Source organism: Apiospora hydei, assembly GCF_038363865.1.
Source record: "Apiospora hydei strain CBS 114990 chromosome Unknown utg000009l_segment0_segment0, whole genome shotgun sequence".
Classification (NCBI taxonomy): Eukaryota; Fungi; Ascomycota; class Sordariomycetes; order Amphisphaeriales; family Apiosporaceae; genus Apiospora; species Apiospora hydei.
The window spans coordinates 6,445,125-6,466,301 of NW_027117368.1; the positions used below are offsets into that span (position 1 = coordinate 6,445,125).

The following is a 21,177-nucleotide window of genomic DNA, read 5'->3' on the forward strand; positions in this document are numbered from 1 at the left end:
ATTGAAAAATATATGGCCAGGAATTGCAATACCAAGCTGTACCGAACTTCGAGCGTTTGGCGGGCAGCAGTACGCCACCATTCGACGCAGAACGTGTTCGCCATATGAATAGATACCGAGAATCGTGACAGAAAGCCATCGTTTTCGATGCCATTGTTTGCAATCTGCGGAAAGAGGGCGCATCCCATTCACTTCCACAATGAGATTGTCTTGGTGATGAAAGAGAAAGAGGAACAACCAGAACAAAATTGTACGCATGCTTTGTTCTGGCTTCCCCATGTTTATAATTTTGCAATGCTGGGCCATGATCTGAACAATACGTGACTGGCCTCTCTCCTCCCCCTTTTTTCTAGAATTCTCGAAACCCTGGTTCTTGGATGGCACTCGCTACGCATCACAACCCGAGTATTCTACGTCCACCTCGACACGAACCAGCATCCCCAGATGGCCAAGGCGGACTGTTATATCACCAAGGCATCTGCAAAATATGATGGGAGAAAGAAGGAATATCAAGCCTACTAATAACCATGAAAGACGAAGCTTCGTGGATACTCCCAAAATGTAGTTCTAGGACCAAACCCCTTGAAAGAAAAGACGTCGTGCACATGCAAGTTACATGAATTCGAGGCAGTTGTTTGTACAGTATTCGGCCTCTGTGGGCCGTTGAGAAATAAAAGTCTTTTTTCTTGGTTCTCGTCGAACTCGTGCTATCGTACCTCCCCAAACAAAATAAGCAATGGCGCCGTGGCACTCTTATAGTATCGCGAGATTTGTATCTACGCTTTCGCTCAAGAAAAGGCCCCTTCGTTCTTCAGAACCAGCCTTCCAGAAAAATGAAACAAACTATGCATGTCGGTTTATGCTCACTAGTCTAAGTTGAACACGGAAGACAAATCTCCCAACACGCCTCAACTACGAATCAAATGGCGATCAGCGGCTCTTCGACACCCCCTGGCCTTTGCTGTTCGGGCCCTGCTTCATTGCCCTGGCCTTCTTCACTGGCTGGAGCGTTGCCACCGTCTTGGCCAGCCTGTGTCTCCGTTGATTCTTGGTTCTCTTCGGCCGCTCGAGCAGCCTCGGCGGCGGTAGCTTCCGCTGCCTCTTGACGCTGCCGTTCTGCCCTAGCCTCAGCTTCTACGTTGGCGATATGCCGCTCAGCAACTCCTGGCGCGATACTAGCGAGAAAAAGTATACTAGCCCGCTCCAGCCTTCGTACCTGATTCATGAACCAGTTGGCGTTTGCTTGACGTCTCTCCTGCACCAGTCGTTCCGCGGTCTCAGCAGGGGTTGTTGGTTGTTGCCCACCATTAGCGTTCTCAGCCCGGCCATTCCTACGTCTCGCGACTGGATTACGGCCATGGTTGTCTGCCAGAGGCATCAAGTTCTCAAGATGCCTACGCATGGGAACCCAGGCTTGCTCAGCAAGAGGATTGAGTAGCCCTGCATTAAAAAGGAAAAGTGTTACAGCGATCGTGATGACAGTGAACCACCGCGACCAACTAGAAGTTGGCGAGGTGAACCACCAGATGAAAAGTATGAGTCGAAGGATCATCCAGATGTGAGGCCAGATCTGCCCAAGAGCAATGGCTCGGATTTGGACGTTGGCGTGCGGGTGCCCGACACCATGACCTGGGGGCAGCTGAATCTGGGGAGGGTTCGGCAAGCCATGCGGGGCCGGTGCCTGCACCGGAGCATGTCCTTGTTGTTGGTGCGGTTGACGGTGATGCTGTTGCTGCTGCTGGTTCCGAAGTTGGAAGGCTGCATTCTCAGCTGGTGTTGGCGCCCAAATGCCTCCCATAGGAGCTCGTTGAGGCGCTGGAGCGAATGGCTGAGGCCCCATGATGGGAAATTGAACCGGTTGCAGTGGCATCTGCTGCGCGAAAGCACGGTTGACGAAGGGGACCTGCGGCTGCTGGGGTGTCACATACGTCCCGTGGCTTCCATTAAACAAAAGGGCCCGAGGTCCTTCAGGCGAGGATAGAATAAAAACCTCAGGCGAGCTTGAGGTCCCTGGAGCTTGAGGAGGATTGTTTAGCACGCTGAAATTACGGCTAGCAGCTCTGGCCGGGTCCGGAGTGCCAGCAGCACTTGCAGAACGTGAAGGAATCAAAGGCGTCGTTACTCCAGGGGCGATCGGCTGACTATGTGCCGAGAGACTGGCCAAGGACGAGGTACTAGCATTTCTTCGCATGGCATCAGCAATAACCCTGGTAGCCGCCTGGCCAGCATCTGCAGCTCGTGCGATGTTCGGGGGTTCGGGACCTGGAACACCGCCGGGCTGGGTTCCATGTGGGACCGATCGCGGCTGGGGCGCACCAGAGGGTGGTCTCCAAAGGTTTTGCACGTCGGCCATTGAGAATGGGGAGCCGGTCCTTGGGTTCCTCTGCATATTCGGGTTCGCGGTGATGGACTCGTTCACTGTAATGCGCCACTGCTGACCATTAGGCCCTACCCCTTCACGTACCACAGTCCGGGTCCCGTCTGGCTGTAGAGGTGAAGCGGTCCGCCCAGGAGTGTTGATTCCACTGGCACTGCGAGGGTTCGCCGCGACATTATTCATATCCTGAGCACCATTGAGTCCTGCAGCAGCGCGCTCCCTCTGATTCTGGTTAATGAGCTCCTGGATCCGTTGGTTCTCCATGTGCGCATTCAACACTTGGTTGTGATATGTGGTCGCCCATTGCCTCTGCTGCATAGCGATCTGTTGTGGGGTGAGCTGCTGTTGAGGATTGTATCCAAAGGGCAGATTTGCTGGTTGAGGCATCATGCCAAATGGAAGATTCGGCCACGGTGCTGCTGGGCGAACCTGAGGCTGAGCGCCTGGGAAGAACTGGTGCGTATGGTGAACATGCGCATGTTGCGGCTGTGCCTGAGGATGGCCAGGAAGTTGCGGTGCCGCTCCAGGCTGACTTGTTGGTTGCGACAGAGTAGGTTGAGCACCGGCGACGGGCGGCGTTGGGGTGTTCGTTGGACGGCCATCAGACAGATCGCGTAGCACGAGATGGATCGCTTGGGGTTCTCCAGAACGAAGCTAGAAAGGCGAGTGGTATGTCAGCAATCTGGCTCTTTCTGGACTTGCTGGCTTGTGTATCACACAGACAGATTCATTAGACTGGACCTACCGTCTCTTCGCCAAATATCTCGAGCAGAGTCTCGTTATCTCTTGCTAACAGGCGACCCCGGTGAATGAGGCGCTGGGCCGCGTCAGGCGGCTTCGCATCTAGAGCATCGCGTACTCTCTGCTTCAGCTGCTGGATGGTGGTGGATGCCGGCAGCTTGGAGAAGGAAAGTCGTCCGCTGGGAACGCCAACAGAAGGTGAGATGACTTGTATGGTGCATGTCGGTGCACCGTCGTCGGAAGCCATGGTGGGTATAATTCTGCCTGAGCAAGGGTTCGGTCCAGGCTGTTTCTTTGGGGAACGGATTGATCGAGTACGCTAACCAGAGCTGCTGTGGAAGCCGCAACCAGCCTTAGGTTCTTACGAATCGCAGGAAAGCATGTCAGGCCGAGGGAGGTGGAAGTTGGATATCGATGAAGACGTCCGAGAATGTAGGGTGGTAGGGTCTAGGTGAAGTAGGTATTGATTAGCCGTGTGTAGGTGTCGGATCTACTGCCACGGAAATGGCAGACCTGCACGCAAGAAAGGAGTGACAAGAAGTGAGGTGGTGGTGATGTGCAAGAGCAGTGGAAGTGGATTTATCAGCCAGATCGACTGTCTGTTGGACGTAAGCTGTCATCACCAGATGATCCACGTACCGGAATGGGTCAAACCGCAATGCGACTAGGTACCTTAGGCAATGGCCAGCAAACACCTTTTTGGGCTCAGGGCAGGCCGCGGCAGAAGGTGGAAGTGGAAGGGGCGCCTGGATGCTGAAAGTTCCACGTTGGCCTTAGCGGGCGTCCAAACTAGAACCCCTGCCAGGCTGAATTCTAGGCTGAACTTCCCACGTGCACCCAGCTGCCAGCACCCACCTTCAGCGCCTGCGACAGTTTTTATGTAAGTCTATGTACCTACCTACTTACTCACTCACAGGTAGGTAGGTTACTTGCTTGGACCTTCATTGGATTTTTCTAATCACCATGCAAGACACCTATCGCATAGGGCATGATCGCGTAAGTCGCAAAGTATACCTACACGAAAACCGGCAGCTTGGTACAAATAGCCATGCGTACTTGATATAATCTGCCTTTATTTACCGCCCAAATATCGGTCGTGTGTGCATCTAGAAAAGGGATAGCTTTTGGTGAGAAACGTCTGATGCGTCATGGGCTTGGCTTACCCACAGCTCGGATAGATGCAGTAACCTACTGTAGGTAGATCGCCCGCGCCTGTGTCCCCTCTACCAGCACGAAAACCGTGGGGGAAAAGCAGACGACCTTTGACTTGACATCACCTCACCTCACCCGTGGTAGCGCTTTGAGATAGCTGCCAGTCATCGCAACCACCACCGCTTGCCTTCCTCTTTCGATTGATGCGACACCACCAACCCTAATTGATTCTCTGGATATGCAGCTATCATAGCTACTTTTTTTCGTCCATTGGCGCGCAACAATGGCAAGCCGTTTAGCATTGAAAATGCTCCCTCGCCCTGGCCCTTGTCCGGGCTCCATACTTCGAAATTCATGTTCGGCCGGGTCCAGACGATATGCGAGGAATTTCTCGACAGGGCCTCGCCCCTCCTTCCGCCACACGTCTCAGAGGTGCCAGCAAAAGGAACGCTTCGGCTCAAGGCTGGGATCGGCCCTGAAGAACACCAAGGTGCAATGGTACCCCATACCTATCGGTCTGGGCATTGGCTTTCTCGGCTTCGTCCAATTCTATAAATCCCAAGCTCGGGAGAAGGAGAGACTAGAGCAGGAGGCTGAAGAGTTCGGGAAGCGGCCGAAGAAGAGACCTAGAATACGACCTGAAGGGCCATGGCAGGTGCAAGTCATGTCCACGCTCCCGCTGAAGGCCATATCCAGGCTCTGGGGGCAGTTCAATGAGCTTGTGATTCCTTACTATCTGCGTGTGCCTGGCTTCAAGCTGTACGCGTTTGTTTTCGGGGTCAACCTGGATGAGGTTTCGGAACCCGATCTTCATGTGTACCCCAACCTTGCTGCCTTTTTCTACCGGACGTTGAAGCCTGGCGCGCGTCCTCTTGACCCTACCCCGAATGCGCTACTATCTCCCTCGGACGGCCGCGTCTTGCAGTACGGACGCATTGAAGGTGGGGATATTGAGCAGGTCAAGGGCGTGACCTACAGTGTTGATGCTTTGCTGGGGAAGAACAGCCCTGCTCCAAGTATCGCAAGCGGGGATCAGTCGACCGATTCTAATGAGTCGCAGGTCGAACTTGAGCGCGACGAGGAGCTTGTGAAACAGGACGAGGAATTTGCCCGTGTCAATGGCATCTCCTACACATTACCAAACCTCCTCTCTGGCCAAAGCAAGAAGGGCAACCCCGGCGTCCAGGACCAATCCACGCAGTCAAGCGAGAGCGCCGTGTCCAAGGTTGGCGCAGAGCTTGCCCTGGGAGAGAAACCATGGTATGACGTCTTGTCGTCGGACAAAAAGACTGCGCTCTATTACACGGTCATTTACCTTGCCCCCGGTGACTACCACCGATTTCACTCCCCCGGCCGACTGGGTTGTAGAACGCCGCCGGCATTTCGCTGGTGAGTTGTATTCGGTCTCGCCCTACCTGCAACGTACATTACCTGGACTATTCACATTGAACGAGAGAGTTGTGCTGCTGGGAAGGTGGCGTTACGGCTTCTTCAGTTACGTCCCAGTTGGGGCCACCAACGTCGGATCAATCAAGATCAACTTTGATCGTGAACTGAGGACCAACTCACTCACGACTGATACTGCGGCAGATCGTGCGGCAGATGAGGCGAGCGCACGAGGCGAGCCGTACAGCGGGTTTGCGGAAGCGACGTATGCAGCAGCCAGTCCTGTTCTTGGCGGCCATGCCCTGAGGCGCGGCGACGAAATGGGCGGCTTCCAGCTCGGAAGCACGGTTGTATTGATCTTTGAAGCACCACACCACGAAGGTTCCGACTCGGTGCCTGGGTTCCACTGGGCGGTCGAGAAGGGACAGAAAGTGAAGATGGGCCAGGCCTTGGGTTACGTCAATGAGCAATCGTAGTCATACTGAGCGGATTTTGAGCATGTACTGTAAGTATTATACAACAAACTACCCTACATATCGCACATGAATCCTCCTTGCCGTTTTAAAGGGGTTTGCCCATGCAGTGATAAGGTTTCGCGGGGTGCGTCGGGTATTTCGCCAAGCCTTGTTTTGTCGACTCAATGCCGCATCAGGATTGCATATGATTAAGTACATGCATGCATTTTCCCATGCACGAAGCCGACGCCTACGCCTACGTACGATTCAATATGATCCTAATTCAGGTCTGCTGAGACGATAAGATGATGGGCTTCAAAGAAATGCATCAAGTGGAGCCTCTTTACCTCTTTCTTCCTAACGAACAAACAGAATTTTATTCTTTTAACGTAATTATAGGGTGGACTCTGGGAAGCAAGTCCGGCTCCATCCGCTATCGCTCACACCGGCAAGTTAGCCCCAGGATATTAACTAAGCACCCCCGAGTCTGGCCCTCCGAAACCTACCTACAAGGGATTTACTTTACTGACATGTTATAATTTGATTGCAGTTCTGGGATATACACTCGTTCGATTTGTTTATTTACGAACTCTAGATTTCTTTTTGATACCCTCCGGAAACATGGGCGGATTCACCGCAGTGGTCAAAGGCAACGAGACCTACCCAGAGTCTCGGGTCCTTATAATCATTACGGGAGGCACAATATGCATGCAACCCTCAGAAGGCGGCCTAGTGCCTGTCGATGGCTTCTTGGAGAGTGCCATGGCCCCGCGGCCTTCTTTCAACGACAAATCCGAGAGAGGTAAGCCAATACTACAACGAGCATATTTGCTTTACATATTCCTTCTTCAATTCCTGAATGCTTGGTTTGCGCACCCGCCTATCATCGCGATGGTTCTACGCTGTTGTTCATACACTTTAAACCTCCTGAACCCCTTTTCCTTCTGCATCGGACTTGGCAGACTCGTTTCTTGCTCCAGACTAACGAGCCCTTACAGTTAAACTCACCGCCATCAAGGACGGAGAGAAAATCCTGCTGGACAGTCTGCGGACGCCGCCTAGCTCCTACTCCAAACACATTCGTTATGGCGCCCTCGAGTTCAACCCGCTGCTCGACTCATCCAGTATCAGCTCGGACGGCTGGACGCAGATCGCGACGGCCGTCAAGGCCAACTACCACCTGTTCGACGGCTTCGTGGTGCTGCACGGCACCGACTCGCTGTCGTACTCGGCCTCGGCGCTATCCTTCATGATGCAGGACTTGGGCAAGCCCGTGGTGCTGACGGGCTCCCAAGCCTCCATCTTCGCGCTGCAGTCCGACGCCGTCGACAACCTGCTAGGCTCCCTCATCATCGCGGGTACCTTTGTTATCCCCGAGGTCTGCCTCTTCTTCCACCACACGCTCTTCCGCGGCAACCGCACCACCAAGGCTTCGGCCTCGTCCTTCGACGCCTTCGCCTCGCCCAACTGCGAGCCTCTGGCCCGCGTCACCGGCATCGGCATCGACGTCAACTGGTCTCTCGTGCGCCGGCCCACCACCATCGCGCCCTTCGAAGTGACCCCCTACCTCGACACGGCGCACGTGGCCTGCGTGCGCATCTTCCCCGGTATTAAACCCGAGATGATCGACTCGATCCTGCGGGTGCCTGACCTGCGGGGTCTCATCCTCGAGACTTTCGGTATGGGTAACGCCCCCGCCGGCGTCGACGGCTCCCTGACGCGGACCATCAAGTCCGCCGTCGAACGCGGCATCACCGTTGTCAACGTATCGCAGTGCACCAACGGCTTCGTCTCGCCGCTTTATGCGCCCGGCTATCAGCTGGGACAAGCCGGCGTCGTCTTCGGCCACGACCTGACGACCGAAGCCGCTCTCACGAAACTCTCCTATCTGCTGGCCCTCGAAAAGGGCGGCAAGCTGACCTCCGCCGAGATCTCGCACCAAATGTCCCTCAACCTACGCGGCGAGCTGACCGAGTTCAAGTCCTCCGCGTTCTCGCACCCGCCGATCCTGGACCTCGAAGCTGAGAACGCGGCCGCGCTCCTTGGCCGCCTGAGCGGGCCCGAAGCGGCCTTCGCGCTGCTCGGGTACGCCGTCGAGCGCGGCGACCTCGCGGGCGTGAAGGAGCTGCTCGAGGGCGACGAGATCGGACACCAGCTCCTCAAGCGGGCCGACTACGCGGGCAACACGGCGCTGCACCTCGCCGCCGTGGGGCCCGAGGTCGAGATCCTCAAGCTGCTGCTGCTGCGCGGGGCCGGGGTGCACGCGCGCAACCGCGCCAACAACACGCCGCTCTTCTTGGCGGTCAAGATGGGCCGGACCGAGTTCGTGGATCTGTTGAAGGGGGCTGGGGGTTGTTGTGGGAGCAGGAGCAGGAGGCGGGGACCGAGAAGGTGAGCAAGCGCAAGCTTGAGGAATAGAAGCTGTGGCACTTTTAGAGATATGGATATGAGAATAATGATTTGGTTTATTACCCGTTGTTGTTTTGGTTCTGTTTGACATCTAGGGGGCGCTAGAGCTACCCCAACCTCCTAAAGGGCGTATGGTTTGCTTTTTCTAAGTCTATATATATATATATATATATACATACAAACTTGCTATCTAAGGCGAAGCCCCTATTAGAAGAGCATCTTGAGCCCCTTGATTGGCTTCGATGGACTTTACTTCTTGCGTCGTCCCGATTCTCCGTCCAGCACTTGCAGACGTTGTCCCGTAGACAACATGTTCAGTCCGCCTCCGCTCACGGTGGTTTCGCCGACCAGAATACGAAAGTGATGTTTAAGGATATGGGCAACGAGATAACTGGACGACACGTAGGGTATTGGTGGCCCTTGGTATAGCAATAGCCAGTATGTCAGTACCACACGAACTCAGCTGTCTCTTAGCCAGAAGCCAGTTATCTCATCCACAATCAGACACCGACCATTAAGGCTTACTCTACTGACACTGTAGATGGTTTGGACATGGGTGTTCTAGGTGTTTGTCCAATGCATATTTATCCCAACTCTCGTGTCCATCGCGACCTCTTCGTGTCCCGGGTGACTCAGGGGTCCGGGCCGGCAACCTCGAATCCTAATGTAGTCCCGGCACAGTTCGCCTGCCCTACTCCCGCGAGCATTTCCTCCCCAATCGAACGCGAAGGAGCCGAAGGCGCTCAAAACTATATCGATCCAAGCCACCACGTCTTCGTTCCCAGTCCTGTTCGTGGGGCGTTGGTATACACGATGGTCGTGAAAGAACCTCTCAGGCTTACACGATAAAGCCCGTTCCAATTTCCGATCGATCCAGAAACACCACGCACGACTTGCTCTCGATCAGGTTATCCGGTCGATCGCCGACATTATCGGCCCAGTCCTTGGTGTCCCAGTAGCCGATCTCGTTGCGCCACTGGTTCTGCATGCTCTTTTCCCACCACACGTCAGTCGCGACCAGTTGTCTTCTTGGCACGGGATGTGACTTCAAGGAAACGTGAACCCCGGAAATATTGGGTACCGTGCAACGTTGAGTTGGAGGTGTTTCGATATACAGACCATACAGGTATCGAAAGGGGTAACCGTTAATCAGGCTGGACCGTACAGCCAATTTCAAGACCATTCGATATCTGGTGTGAGACATGACAAACGGAGCGTAGATCGACTGTCTACAAATTTTCACCTAGAGGCCATTTGGCACTGATTAGCAACAGTCACCAAGCGCTAATGAGTTGACGCCGTTGTGGTGTTGCCAGTATGAGAGGCGGTCGGGGTCAGCCCGTCATACTCTTCGGCGGCGGAGTCTCTAGCGGCCGCAGGATAGTAGTACTTAAAGGCGGTAGGAGCCTCGGAAGGAAGTGGCAGACTCGGAGGTCATTCAAATGCGGGTAGCCTAATCTCGGCGGCCCCCTGATTCGCGATGGAAAAGATGATTCGCTTGATTTTGGCGATACGAAGAGAAGGCATGGTTTGCCGCCGTTATACACACTACAATATAAGGTCTTGACATGCTGATGCTGAACCGTCGATCCGCCCAAAGGGTACTTTGTCGTTGTGATTAGTCTCCTACTTTGAGACTTATATAAGCATGCCCAAAGCCATCAGGAGGGGCGGTTATTTTGAGTTGTAACATAAGGTAATACGGCCCATATACCCAAGATCATTAGGTAGCTAGCTACACTTGCTATATGTCAATCATCCTTCAGTACGATCTCCGCTCCGGGTGCTCTTTCATATCCGTCTTGGAGGCACCGGCTTCGGCGCCGCACATGCCAGCTATCGATCCACGCCCGCGTCCGGCCGCACCGAGGCGTTGACGGTGCACTCCGTCACCCCCGTCCGTTACGGGGCCATCGCGGTAACGGTGGCGGCGTTGTTGATAGTGGTGAGATTGGCAGACAGGGCTAGTGTTTCTCTCTTGGTGAGGAGGGGACATGTCGATCACAGTGCCCGAGGTAGAGGGACACAGGAAGATGTGTAGGTGGATGCGCATCTAAGATTGGCTACAGTCTCTTTTGGGTATAGCAGGTGTTCACATGTAATCAGGCTTGAAGATGCATGTAAATTAGAGGGGATCAAGTAATCTCGAAAGGGGCTACCAGTCACCGACAGGTGTTATTCCGTAGATACATAGCCAGTTCGTCCTACGTGTAACGATCGAGAGGTCCCACGACTACCTTCAATGTTAGGTACCAGTCGTTCTATTTTTACTCGATGTATGTATGTAGTTATCCCGAACGGATTGTTCCATATTGGGTGAAAGCTGATCGATTTCCGGGGCTCATTCCATTCGTACTGTACATGGAAAGAAAGGAAGGTACGTGCCAGGCCTTGGTGAGGGTGTCGACGCAGAAGGAGCGGCCCGAAAGTCATGCAACAAACACGCACCTTCCTCTCTAGCCCAGAGGCATACCAGTGGGATGGAAAGGGAATTGGACCCCGAGGTTCGGAGATTTTCTTTCGTTCCACATCGTCAGTACCTAAGGTGGTGTTGTCCTTCTTTCAATCAATAGCTCTGGGTCCATTGCTGTTCCCAGCGCCAGCTTCTGAATATCACATATCCACACGATTAGTCGACCAGAACACACATCTGAGAACTTTGACCGCCCTCCACATGACTCGTGCTGCCAGCGGATTGCTTCTCGCCTCACTCGATGGGGGTGTGTAGCTGATAACAGCGGTGTTCGACGGCAGCTTGGCGGTGATGCAGCATGGTGTCCCTGTAAGTATGGGAATATTGCCTGTTCCGGTCAGTACAAGCAGTAAATAACTTCTTAGCAGGAGTGCGAGACCTGGCTCTCCTGGCCGGTGGCCTTTGGGTTTCGGAGACCCGTCTTCATGTACTGTATGCCAAGTCATGTGGCCCCTTTCCGTTGGACATGGGACTTCATCTCTCGTCCAAAGGGGTACCGGAAACGTGGCGCTGCGCTCGATGCCAGGTACAATTACTTGAGCCGTGGTCGAGTGCCAATAGTATCGATGTCGTCGCTATACGCACGCCCCATGGTCGTTGACCAGAGCCATCGCAGCAATGGGTCGACTAGGGCAGCTGTGGCCTTGTACTGACTGAGTAGAGGATCGGCATCACCTTGCAGCAGACACTCGGCATGGTTTTTCGTCGTTAGTGCCGGAGGTCTCTGTCGATTCGTTGGGATGCTCCGTCTCCAGGGGCCCCAAGGAGGGGTATCCTTCAGCTTCTGCAATCTCATTGCCTATCAGGGCTGTCTCCAGCCAGGACAGTGTCTTCTCGGCAATCCCCTATGGCGAACTACGAACCCTTTCTTTTGCCCGAGAAAGGACCTCAACCAACCCCCCCCCCTATCTGGGCCTGAGTGCATCTTGGGTATTACTCAATACCACGCTCAAGTCTGTCCATCAATAACGTACCGTTGGCTAGGTTCTTGTGGCCCAAAGGGTCATGAGGAGAACTGGTTGCATGGGTCGGATAGGGTCTTCGACACCGTACTCTTTCTTAGATTGCCCCTTCCTCACCCTTCAAATGCCGAGTCAGTTCTCGCCCTTACCCTCGGCAGATCATCGTGCTGGTCAACAAGACCCAGCTAAGAGACCCCATAGCAAGCCACCGATGGCTTCCCGATGGTCGCTATCCTGGACAGCGCTCCGAGAAAGCAGGTTGAGCATGGGCGTACGCGGACCTGAGGAAGCAAGTTTTGCTACTGTGTGTAGGCTCGAAGTGGAAAGAGTAACCCTGCCAACTGCGGACGAAAATGAAGACATCAGCTCACTCGCATATCCATTCCTCGTGTTCCCGAGAGGCCTCCAGCTCAACAAGCACACTCACCTACCCAGGAAGCTCACCTGGGTCGGCGAGTAGTATACCGCGACTGGAGCCTCACTGCCTCCCTCCCATAACCGGCTTTGGGCAAGTTGGCAAAGCGGCAAGCCAACACGTCTCACAGCATTTCGTGTCATCGGTCGGCGGTACCGCAGCTCCCGCCTCGTATTGTGCAACTTTTCCCCTGTGAATCATCACTGCCTCATTCTCAGGTACCCGTCGCAATGCCGCAGCAGTATAGATAGGTCGTGCCCTATCGGGCTATGCGCGCGCGCGACCCCAACACGCGCGCCGCCCGCGATACGCTATAGCGCACCACTGCCGGGCCAACCATTCCCCGTATTTCTGCATTATCGTAGGTAGGTTGGGTGTTCTTTTGGTTCGCGGACGGCCCCCGGGGGGTGGCTAAGTAATCTTTGCCGACGAATAGCAATGCGCACGCATAGGCCGCTTTCACCGCCCTACCTGGCCCTATTGCCCTACGGAGGTGCCGCAAAAAAATTTAAGTAAGTATGTGAAGATAGAGTTGTCTGGGAGCTGAAAGCCGGCTCTGGATTCTTACTGGTGGTTGCGTCTGGCCTTGCAATATCCCGACAGGGGCCCATGGTGACGGAGTCAAGCGAATACGAGGTTTTCGTCCTTGCCAACCCGGACTGATCGTCGCCACAAGAGCTAGTCGACTGACAATACTCCACGCGCTTAGCGGTAAGTATGCCACAGAAGGATGGGTTTTCCGCCCTACAAACCGATATTTCTTTGGTTTTCACATCTTTAGAGGCTGGTTGGTGGCTTGCTGCCGCGGGTTTCTTTGCTCCTGTTTCCCGCATCATGCCCGCCCCCATGTTGAATGTTTTCTTCCTCCATCTTTCTTTCTTGGCAGTGGGATACACAGCGTCTGCACAGCCATACTCAGTAACGAATACCGTCCAGCCGTTTGGGGTTACACACGCTACCAATGTGCAACATAATGGACCTGCGTCGAGTCCCCCAGGCCAGCCAGCTCTTGATCTGGTAAGGGTTTGTCCAGACCGCTGACCGGACTCAGCCAGGTGGGCAGGTTGAACTACTACACATGGCCTACACGTGGCCGTCCCGTCGACATGGTGCAACGCAGCACAGTGGCAGTGGTAGTGCCACTACGTGATGTGCTGTAGTCTACTGTGTACAGAGTGAGGCAGAGAGAGGAGAGACAGATCCAAACCAAGATACACAAGGGAACGCCTGACCCATGGTCTGGAAGCTTCGAGACTTCTTCTATGCTTCGAAGCAAGCAAGTCCCGTCCCAGCCACGGCGGTACAGGACGGTTGCAACACTCACTCGAAAACCTGATGATGATGTCGGATGCTGTCATTGTTGAATATCAGAGACAGATCGATATATGCACATAAGCCCCCTTAGGTGAAAACTCTTGTATCCGTTCCTCCAGGGATCGGACCATTCGTTAGTTTCGATGTAGGTGTAAGGGTGAATCACGGTAGACTGACTAGACTGAGGTTGGCAGCTGATAGATGTGCAGATGCACATCTTGTTCACCCAAGGAAGGTGCTCGGTACTCTACCAATCCGGATCGACGAGAAGGGGCCTGCATAATCACCCTGCACGTGAACCCCCTGGGCCTGAGTTGAGTCCCGGCTCTCACGGCAAAGTATAGGTATGTATGTACTGTTGAGGACAATGCGTGATGGAGGAGACGGGCAAGGGAGGGATAGCCCGATTGGCTTCGGACTAAGGGAAACAAGAATCTGACGTTTCTCCGGCGTTCGAGCGGTTACTCATGGCAGACATGTGCGGCACGGTAAAGAAGTGGGTGATGGTCCAGGATGGGCAATGGGCTGATGAACCATCCCCTTCTCTCTCGAATGATGAGACGATAGATGTGTCCGTTCCGTCTCCATGGCCGTCTCCTCTCTTTTCCCCTCCTGCTAGGTATTATTGTCGGCATGTGTCCGGGACTGGAAGGGCTGGGCTTGGCTGTGTAGAAGCAGGGGGCGAGGAGGGACCACGACCCCTCCGAACTGTTCCAAGCATGGCCCGGCGTCGGCGGCTTGTGGCTAGGGGAAGGGGAAAGAAAGGTGGGTATAGACACTGCCCTATTACACACGTGCCGCACCACCTGGTTCGTTGCTGGAGAACTGTATAGGGGATAGACGCATACCCAGATGCACTCACCACGGGATACCCTCGGGGTCCTCCTTAGCTACCAGGGGATCCGACACACATATGGCCCGGATCCCACTATCCATGGCCGGTCGGACGCAGGCCTACTGTATGCAGATATTCACACCCACCTAACTTCCTGGTTTCCTAGGCCCCCGGCCGGGGCTAATGCCCAGGAAGGAAATTGAAACGAGTATACAGAGAGTATCCAGTTGGTTCAACGTGCTAGCAAGGTGATGCGGTAGGGTGAATCTCCAACGCTACTGTTTCAGCGAGCCTGAAGCACAAGCGGATTTGAAGAAGCAGATGGAGATATCTCGCTCCCTCCGAGACACAAGCGAGGGGTTCCCCGAAGAGACCAGGAAGGTAGCGTGTCAGTAGTATGATACAGTGGAGTGAGTAGCAGTAGGGAAAGAAGAAGACGCCGAAGAGCCACGGAGGCCGAGGGGGTGTTGGTGAGAATGGAGACAGTACGGCTACTACTGCTTCCCATGCGACTCAAGTCAATAACAGCCAGCCAACCTCGGGCTACAGAAGCCGAGAGGTTACATGGCGAGGGCGATGATACCAGCAGAGGAGGAGCCGTTCCCATCTCGAGGTCGTCTCTGTTTTCCTTCGTCTCGGACCGTTTCGTGACGACATACTGTTATTACTGCTACTGCTGCTGCTATTACTCGGAATGGAGTCTTCAAGGGGTTGGGTTGGGATATAGTAACTAAGCAAGTAGGCTGAGTCGGCAGTAGTACTCCGTACGTGGTAGGGGTATGTATATGCACATGTATGAATGTGGTATGTGCCCCTGACATGAACCGCGGACTTATTATCTAAGCAATCAGATGAAGAACCAACAAAAAAAAGAGCCCCATCACGATGTACATATGTATGTATCATGTCATATGTCCAAGTACGGACACGCACGGGGAAGGGTGGTTCGTTCCTCGTCCTCGTCCTGCTCCTTTGGGAAATTAACCCAATCGCCGGGAAACCAGGGAATGAATAAATAGCTGTGCCCCCAAAATAGCATCATTTAATCTGTCAAAGTGTGCCCGGGAACCCACAATGCATGGCAAATCAATCAGGAAGGAGAGTGAGTGCCGAAGAAATAACTGGGGGCGAGCTGAACGTTATTATTTTGTTGGATCCCCGGGAGAGGGAGCCAGAGAGCGGTCATAGTGTTGACGTTTCTTCCGGCCTGCTGCGGGCGGCAGGCGGTGCTGTGAATATGAATATGTAGATATGGGAGAATGAATGGAACCCCATACAAAATTCATGTACACCATAATACCATACCATACTATACCGAGCATCGACAGTATTTCCGAAGCTAACAATACCCTGTCTGTCTGTCTCTCTCCCTTAGTTCGGAGGAGAATACATCATAGCACCGGCAACCCAAGCTAGCCAAGGTGTCAAGTGCCAAAGTACATGGTGGGTGGATAGGTAAGGAAGCAGAAGCGTAGAGTCGCATCATCGCTCGGCCACTGCAGCCGGGTGCAAAGTCTTGGAACTTCAACGGCGGTTTGGTTTGGTTTGGCCTGAGCCTGAGCCTGGCCTTGGTCATAGTGTCCTGCTGGCAGGCTGGCTTGGCCGTTGTTGGCCCTCTCTCTCTCTCTCTCTCTCTCATTCCCCTCTCCAATTAGCCATCCCAGCCCGCGACGATCAATGTCTGAATGTCGAGATGCCTGTCTCTCTCTACATATCTCCCCGAGCGGATGTTTCTTCTTCACCCAAACTTCCCATCCTCCTGGGTGTTGTTGCTTGCAGCTGGCACAGTCGCATTGGCAGTGGAGTGGGCCGTGAGCAGCAGCACATCCTCTCCTCCCCTCCCCTCCTCTCTCTCTTTCTCTCCGTCCCAACTCCATCTTACTAACCCCCCCGGTCAAAAGTCAGCATCTTACTGCAAATTAGTTATGAGGTTATATCTTCCCAATACAACGGAGCCTGGCGTCGGAGCAAGTAAGAAGGAGACTGTGCACACCATACAAGCGCGATAAGATTGTGATCGTTGTCCTTAACCTCCGAGCGGCCTGTCTAAGAATAGAAACAGGATATCTACGGTAATTATTTGCAGCGCACCAGTGCGGACGCACCCATGCACGCACACACGCACGCACCCATGCACGCATGCACGCACCTTTTTGTTTTATTCTGTTTCTTTCCCCTTCTCGGGATGAAGCGCCTTTTCGGCGGGCTGTGTAGAATGTAACCCCCAGCCCCATCTCGTATACGAACTGTGACCACCCCGGCTCGTCCCGCTAAGACTTGCTGCTGCTACTTTGCTGGCCCTACCTGTTGTTGTTCGCACGCATCATGTGCCCAGAAAACCCGACAGCGGGCGCGACAGTAGGAATTGCTGATTGCTGATTCGCCATGGTTGCAAAATCCGGCTGTTGCGTCATCTCAGCAGCCTGTCCGTCATCAGTCATCAATCACATCACGATAGATCCAAAGATAGTAGCAAACACGGTGTGAAGTAGAACAGCCCTCGTCATTCCATTAGAATTAGTATTAGAGATCCTCTGGGGTAGATTGGAGGACTCCCGACTGGCCATCGCCAGCCTTGGCAGTCCATCCATTCCCCCATCGTGTCCTGTCTGCCTTCATGACGAAGCACCGATACATGCTTTCAAAATCCGACCGTAGACTCTATCTCCATTGATTCTGCTTTCCATGCCGGAATCGTCGCTAACATGGAACATCTCGACCGACTCCCTAGAACGCCGTGGGTTTCCTTTCCCAGGTCATGCCAAACCAGCTATTCCTTTCGCTTCCGTGGCAAGAGTCAATCTTGCATCCAAATCCCATTATTTGGAACATCCAATGTTCTTTCGTCCACCCCCCCAAAAAATATCAATAATAAAAAAATCCCGCCCGCAAGTAAAGCAAAAAATAAATAAATAAATAAAAATAAAACGCCGCCCAATGCATCGATAACCGCTAAAAGGGTCATCGTTTTGTGTTCCCCAATCCGAAGTGTTAAAACAGTCGCTATGCAATTTGGTGCTCAGGTGGGTATCGCTGAAATCATGAACTGATTCTGGTTGCTGAAGGAGTGGATGCGTTTCTATGTTGTTGTGTATATAGAAATCGTCGTGAAATCGTAAAAAGGAGTGTGTGGCTGTCTATAATGCAGGTTCTTGCGAAAGGAGTGTCTATACTTTGGGTATCTCGCGATGTCGTAAGGAACGGCGTGGTTCGATATAAGCTAATAATAATGCTTTGAACTGGTGCAAAAAAGGAATGTGGTTGTCGTTGTGTCGAGAAAGACATGTCGGTATCGTGTGATCCTATCGAAGGAGTGTGTTGTACAATTGCGTCTGTTTTGAATTCGAAGTGGCGTATTAAAGGTTGTAAGGCGAGATTCTAACAGGTCCACGTCACATCTGGCCATAGGGAGAAGCTCGGTCTTGTCCTCGACTGCGGAAGGGCGCGGGCGCAGAGGAAGTCGAAGAGCTGTGACGGTGGTGCTGGCGGAATGATTCGAACGTTTCTGGCGTCAAAAAGCGTGGCGACGGAGCGGACACTGAAAGGGGCGTGGTGGATCCTTCGGGGTAGCCATGCATCAGTTCGGGCTGCAGAAAAGGCGATGGCGCATAGTTGATCGGCCGCGGGGATGCCATGGGTTCCTGGGGAGTAGTCGTCTCCACCGAGGTGTAGCTGGAGGCGGCGAAGTTGTTATTGGAGTTGGTCCTGGAGGCCGGTCAATCACGCTGTCCTCAGCCTTTCACACGGGGTGCCGTTGTGGTAATCCAGGACTTCTTAGATCCACACGGTCTGATTTGGAGGCACGAACCCGACGCCAAAGTTGTTGGATCCCGCAATCCCGAGGGCGGATATCCAGTGAAGCTACTGTCATAGCCATATTCTTCCGTGTCGCTGTATACAATGGATCCCTCGCCAAAGGTCGATGATGCCGGGCTGTACCCGCCATACGATGGAGACGGGATGTTCAGGTACTGCTGGTGGCTGACGAAGGGCGAGGGAAAGCGTCAAGGGGCTCACAGCGCTGGCGGGCTCCTGCTGTTCGGGTGCCAAGGAGGAGAGGTCCTCCGTGCTCCAGCTGAAAGGTGGATTGTCGCCGTAAGGTAGATACGAAGATGTCGAAGGCGGCGAGCCGCCTTGCGATAAATCGTCACTCACATAGAAATTCGGCGGGTCGAACTGTGGGAAAGACGGGGTGCGTGCCGGCTGAACCCAACCCATGCGATGGCGAAACTCCTTGACCGTATCAATGGGGAACTCCATCAGCGACAGTGGCGTTTGCGAGTTGCCTTCGAGGCTGCCGGAAACGTTGAAGGACATAAGGCGTCTGGCAATCTCCTCGACAGGGCCAACCGACAGACTTCCAAAATAGGCTGCACCGATCTCGGGGAAGAGTCGCTCCATCAACATAGCTGCTGTGTAGTAGTGTGCAATGACGACCAGTGCACTGGGCGACGTTCCGTTCTGCTTCAGGCACATCAAAGGAAGCCAGAAGAGCCAGTGTCGGAGTGGCTGCAGCCGGTCGAACTGCTGGGACACCGACTGGATGGGGCTGACTTTCCTAGCACCCTTCAAGAAGGACGTGAGTTGCTGGACGAGTTTGGTGTCCTCCTTGTTCTGCTTGAGGTGGGCCTCAACCTTGGCCAGCTGATTGATGGTTCGCTGGAAGGCATCCAGGTCTTCCTTGCGAGGCTGATTCGGCTTGTGGTCCGGAGTCGGAGAAGGGGGCGCCGTAGGGAACGTGCTGCTTTCGGCAATGAATTCAAGAAATTGGGACTCGTGCTTCCAAGGATCCATGGCGTCGATCACCTGTGGCATATACGTTAGAACGAGGTAACCAGGCTGTGTGCAGCATCAGTTGTACTTACCGAAGAGGTTCCTTGCATCAACTGGGTCCAGCTCCGCCTATTATTTTGTCAGCTAACCAGCCCCTGAACGGAAAGCCGCATTGTATTGCTTACCAATCTGTGGCCTGCCACGACAGAACCAGCGAGGCTGCCAAAACAGCATCCGATGTCTCCCGAGAAAAGGTGCCAATGCCCTCATGTAGTCCCTTGAGGGCGATGCCGCGGTGTTCGTAGGCCATGTTCCCGACGATTGGGCAATCCGTCAAAAAAGCAATGTGCATGGCCGAAAAAGCAAGCAGGGCGTGCATGACATAACTGTTGGTAGCACCGATCTTCAGGATACTTGATTTATGAGTTAGTCTCTGCACGATACCAAGATGGAGGGGCTTGCTCACGTCGGGATGTGGCGGGTCCACAAAGTGAAGCCGTTAGCGTCAATGGTGCCCAGCTCGTGGCAGATGGCCGCAACGTGGTAAATCAACCTCAGATCCTCCATAGAGTAGTACTGGGGCGCGGGCGTTGGGTAGATGTTCAGGCTGGAAAACGGAAAGACGCCGGTTTGCTGCCATAGTTCGATGGCGGCCTCGATCTCTGGGGTCCACATGAGATCAGGCTTGTCGGGAGTGGCGGACCTGTCGTCGGGCACAGGGACATCATTGTACGGGCAGCGGACCTTGTGCTTAGTACAGTTTCGGCTAGAGTAGCTATCAGTATTATGCACCCGACCAGAGCTTGTAGCTGCGTCTTGAGGATATGGCTTTACCATTGCGGGAAATTTTCATCACATCTGATGTGACGGCGCTTGCAGTTCTCGCATCCCTTGCGGGACTTGGTGTGACTGCGGCGTGGGGGACCACCACCAGGGCCAGCCATTGCGAAAGCTGTAAATTAAAAGTTGAACGAGAGAACTATCCTAGCTGCGTCAGTTATATCAAACCACACCGGGGGGAAAAGAAAGAAGCAAGCTGATCGGTTCCTTACATGAATCGAGGCACTGTATAAAGTGCCAAGAGTAGCGAGCGTTTGGTTGTGGAGGGGGTCTAGTTTTAGATCTTCTCAGACACGGATGGGTTGGGCGAGGTAGTGTACGACTCCTCTGCTTGGTCGAAGACTGGGCCAGATGCTAGCAACAGCTCACAGGCTACTGCAATTCATGCGTCCCTTTGGTGAAGAGAAGGGATGGTGCAATCGACGAGAGTTGGTGGGGTGTAGACACAGAGTGGGCGTGGGCGTGGGCGTGGGCGTGGGCGAGGGGTGAAGACAAGATATGTCTGATGTCTGTTGAGTATTCCCTTCCAGGTGTTTAAGCGACTGTAAATGTTCTTGAGCTCGGGGTGCGAGTCAACGAAGGACAACTTGAGACTTCCGGATCGATGGGCGGTTGTCAAGTATATATCTAGGAGAAGAGCGACTGGCGGGGCAGGTGCTTCTTCTTCTGCTTCTTGTTCTTGCCGGCAGGTTGAGTTGAGCTGAGCTGAGGCCGAGATAGATGGATAGATTGATAGATATATGACGATGCGGGAGAGAGTCAGGTATATTTTTTTCGAGGGCGAGTACGACGGGACCAAGTCTCTCCAAACACAAAAAAAGGAACAAGCGAATGACAGGAGCCAACGAGGACTTCCTAAGTGGTGAGCGAATGTGTGGTTGAAAAGGTGGTTTTGCAGCTGGAGGCTACGATGATTTTCTTATGGGATGCTATAAAGATGGGGAAAGTGCAGATGGAGAGGGGAGCGCCAGTAGTTAAATAACAGGTGTGTCGCTGTTGGGTGGGCGGGCGTGCACTAACAAGACAGCCACTAACCTGGGCTTGT

At 53.7% G+C, this 21,177-nt stretch overlaps 5 protein-coding genes across 5 annotated transcripts; 2 read left to right on the plus strand and 3 right to left on the minus strand.

Moving 5' to 3' along the window:
* Positions 1 to 919: 919 nt before the first annotated feature.
* On the minus strand, positions 920 to 3,365 carry PG997_013836 (ubiquitin family protein; the record flags this gene model as incomplete). The annotated part of the gene is made up of 2 exons (XM_066818150.1): positions 920 to 3,031; positions 3,123 to 3,365. The coding sequence occupies 2 exons, from the start codon at positions 3,363 to 3,365 to the stop codon at positions 920 to 922; spliced, it is 2,355 nt and encodes a 784-aa protein (XP_066663842.1).
* Positions 3,366 to 4,553: 1,188 nt separating this feature from the next.
* Positions 4,554 to 6,132, plus strand: PG997_013837 (phosphatidylserine decarboxylase; the record flags this gene model as incomplete). The annotated part of the gene is made up of 2 exons (XM_066818151.1): positions 4,554 to 5,659; positions 5,766 to 6,132. The coding sequence occupies 2 exons, from the start codon at positions 4,554 to 4,556 to the stop codon at positions 6,130 to 6,132; spliced, it is 1,473 nt and encodes a 490-aa protein (XP_066663843.1).
* Positions 6,133 to 6,732: 600 nt separating this feature from the next.
* PG997_013838 (Asparaginase) lies at positions 6,733 to 8,506 on the plus strand (the record flags this gene model as incomplete). Its single annotated transcript, XM_066818152.1, has 2 exons — positions 6,733 to 6,913; positions 7,110 to 8,506. The coding sequence occupies 2 exons, from the start codon at positions 6,733 to 6,735 to the stop codon at positions 8,504 to 8,506; spliced, it is 1,578 nt and encodes a 525-aa protein (XP_066663844.1).
* A 5,793-nt stretch (positions 8,507 to 14,299) lies between these two features.
* Positions 14,300 to 14,620, minus strand: PG997_013839 (uncharacterized protein; the record flags this gene model as incomplete). Its single annotated transcript, XM_066818153.1, has 3 exons — positions 14,300 to 14,428; positions 14,479 to 14,509; positions 14,547 to 14,620. 3 exons carry the CDS (start codon positions 14,618 to 14,620, stop codon positions 14,300 to 14,302), a joined length of 234 nt encoding a protein of 77 aa, XP_066663845.1.
* Positions 14,621 to 17,911: 3,291 nt separating this feature from the next.
* Positions 17,912 to 20,429, minus strand: PG997_013840 (uncharacterized protein; the record flags this gene model as incomplete). Its single annotated transcript, XM_066818154.1, has 8 exons — positions 20,345 to 20,429; positions 20,127 to 20,271; positions 19,759 to 20,058; positions 19,478 to 19,705; positions 19,385 to 19,421; positions 18,537 to 19,325; positions 18,324 to 18,493; positions 17,912 to 18,224 (listed from the first exon to the last, which is right to left on the minus strand). Exons 2-8 carry the CDS (start codon positions 20,234 to 20,236, stop codon positions 17,912 to 17,914), a joined length of 1,947 nt encoding a protein of 648 aa, XP_066663846.1. The 5' UTR covers positions 20,237 to 20,271; positions 20,345 to 20,429.
* Between the last annotated feature and the right edge of the window lie 748 nt (positions 20,430 to 21,177).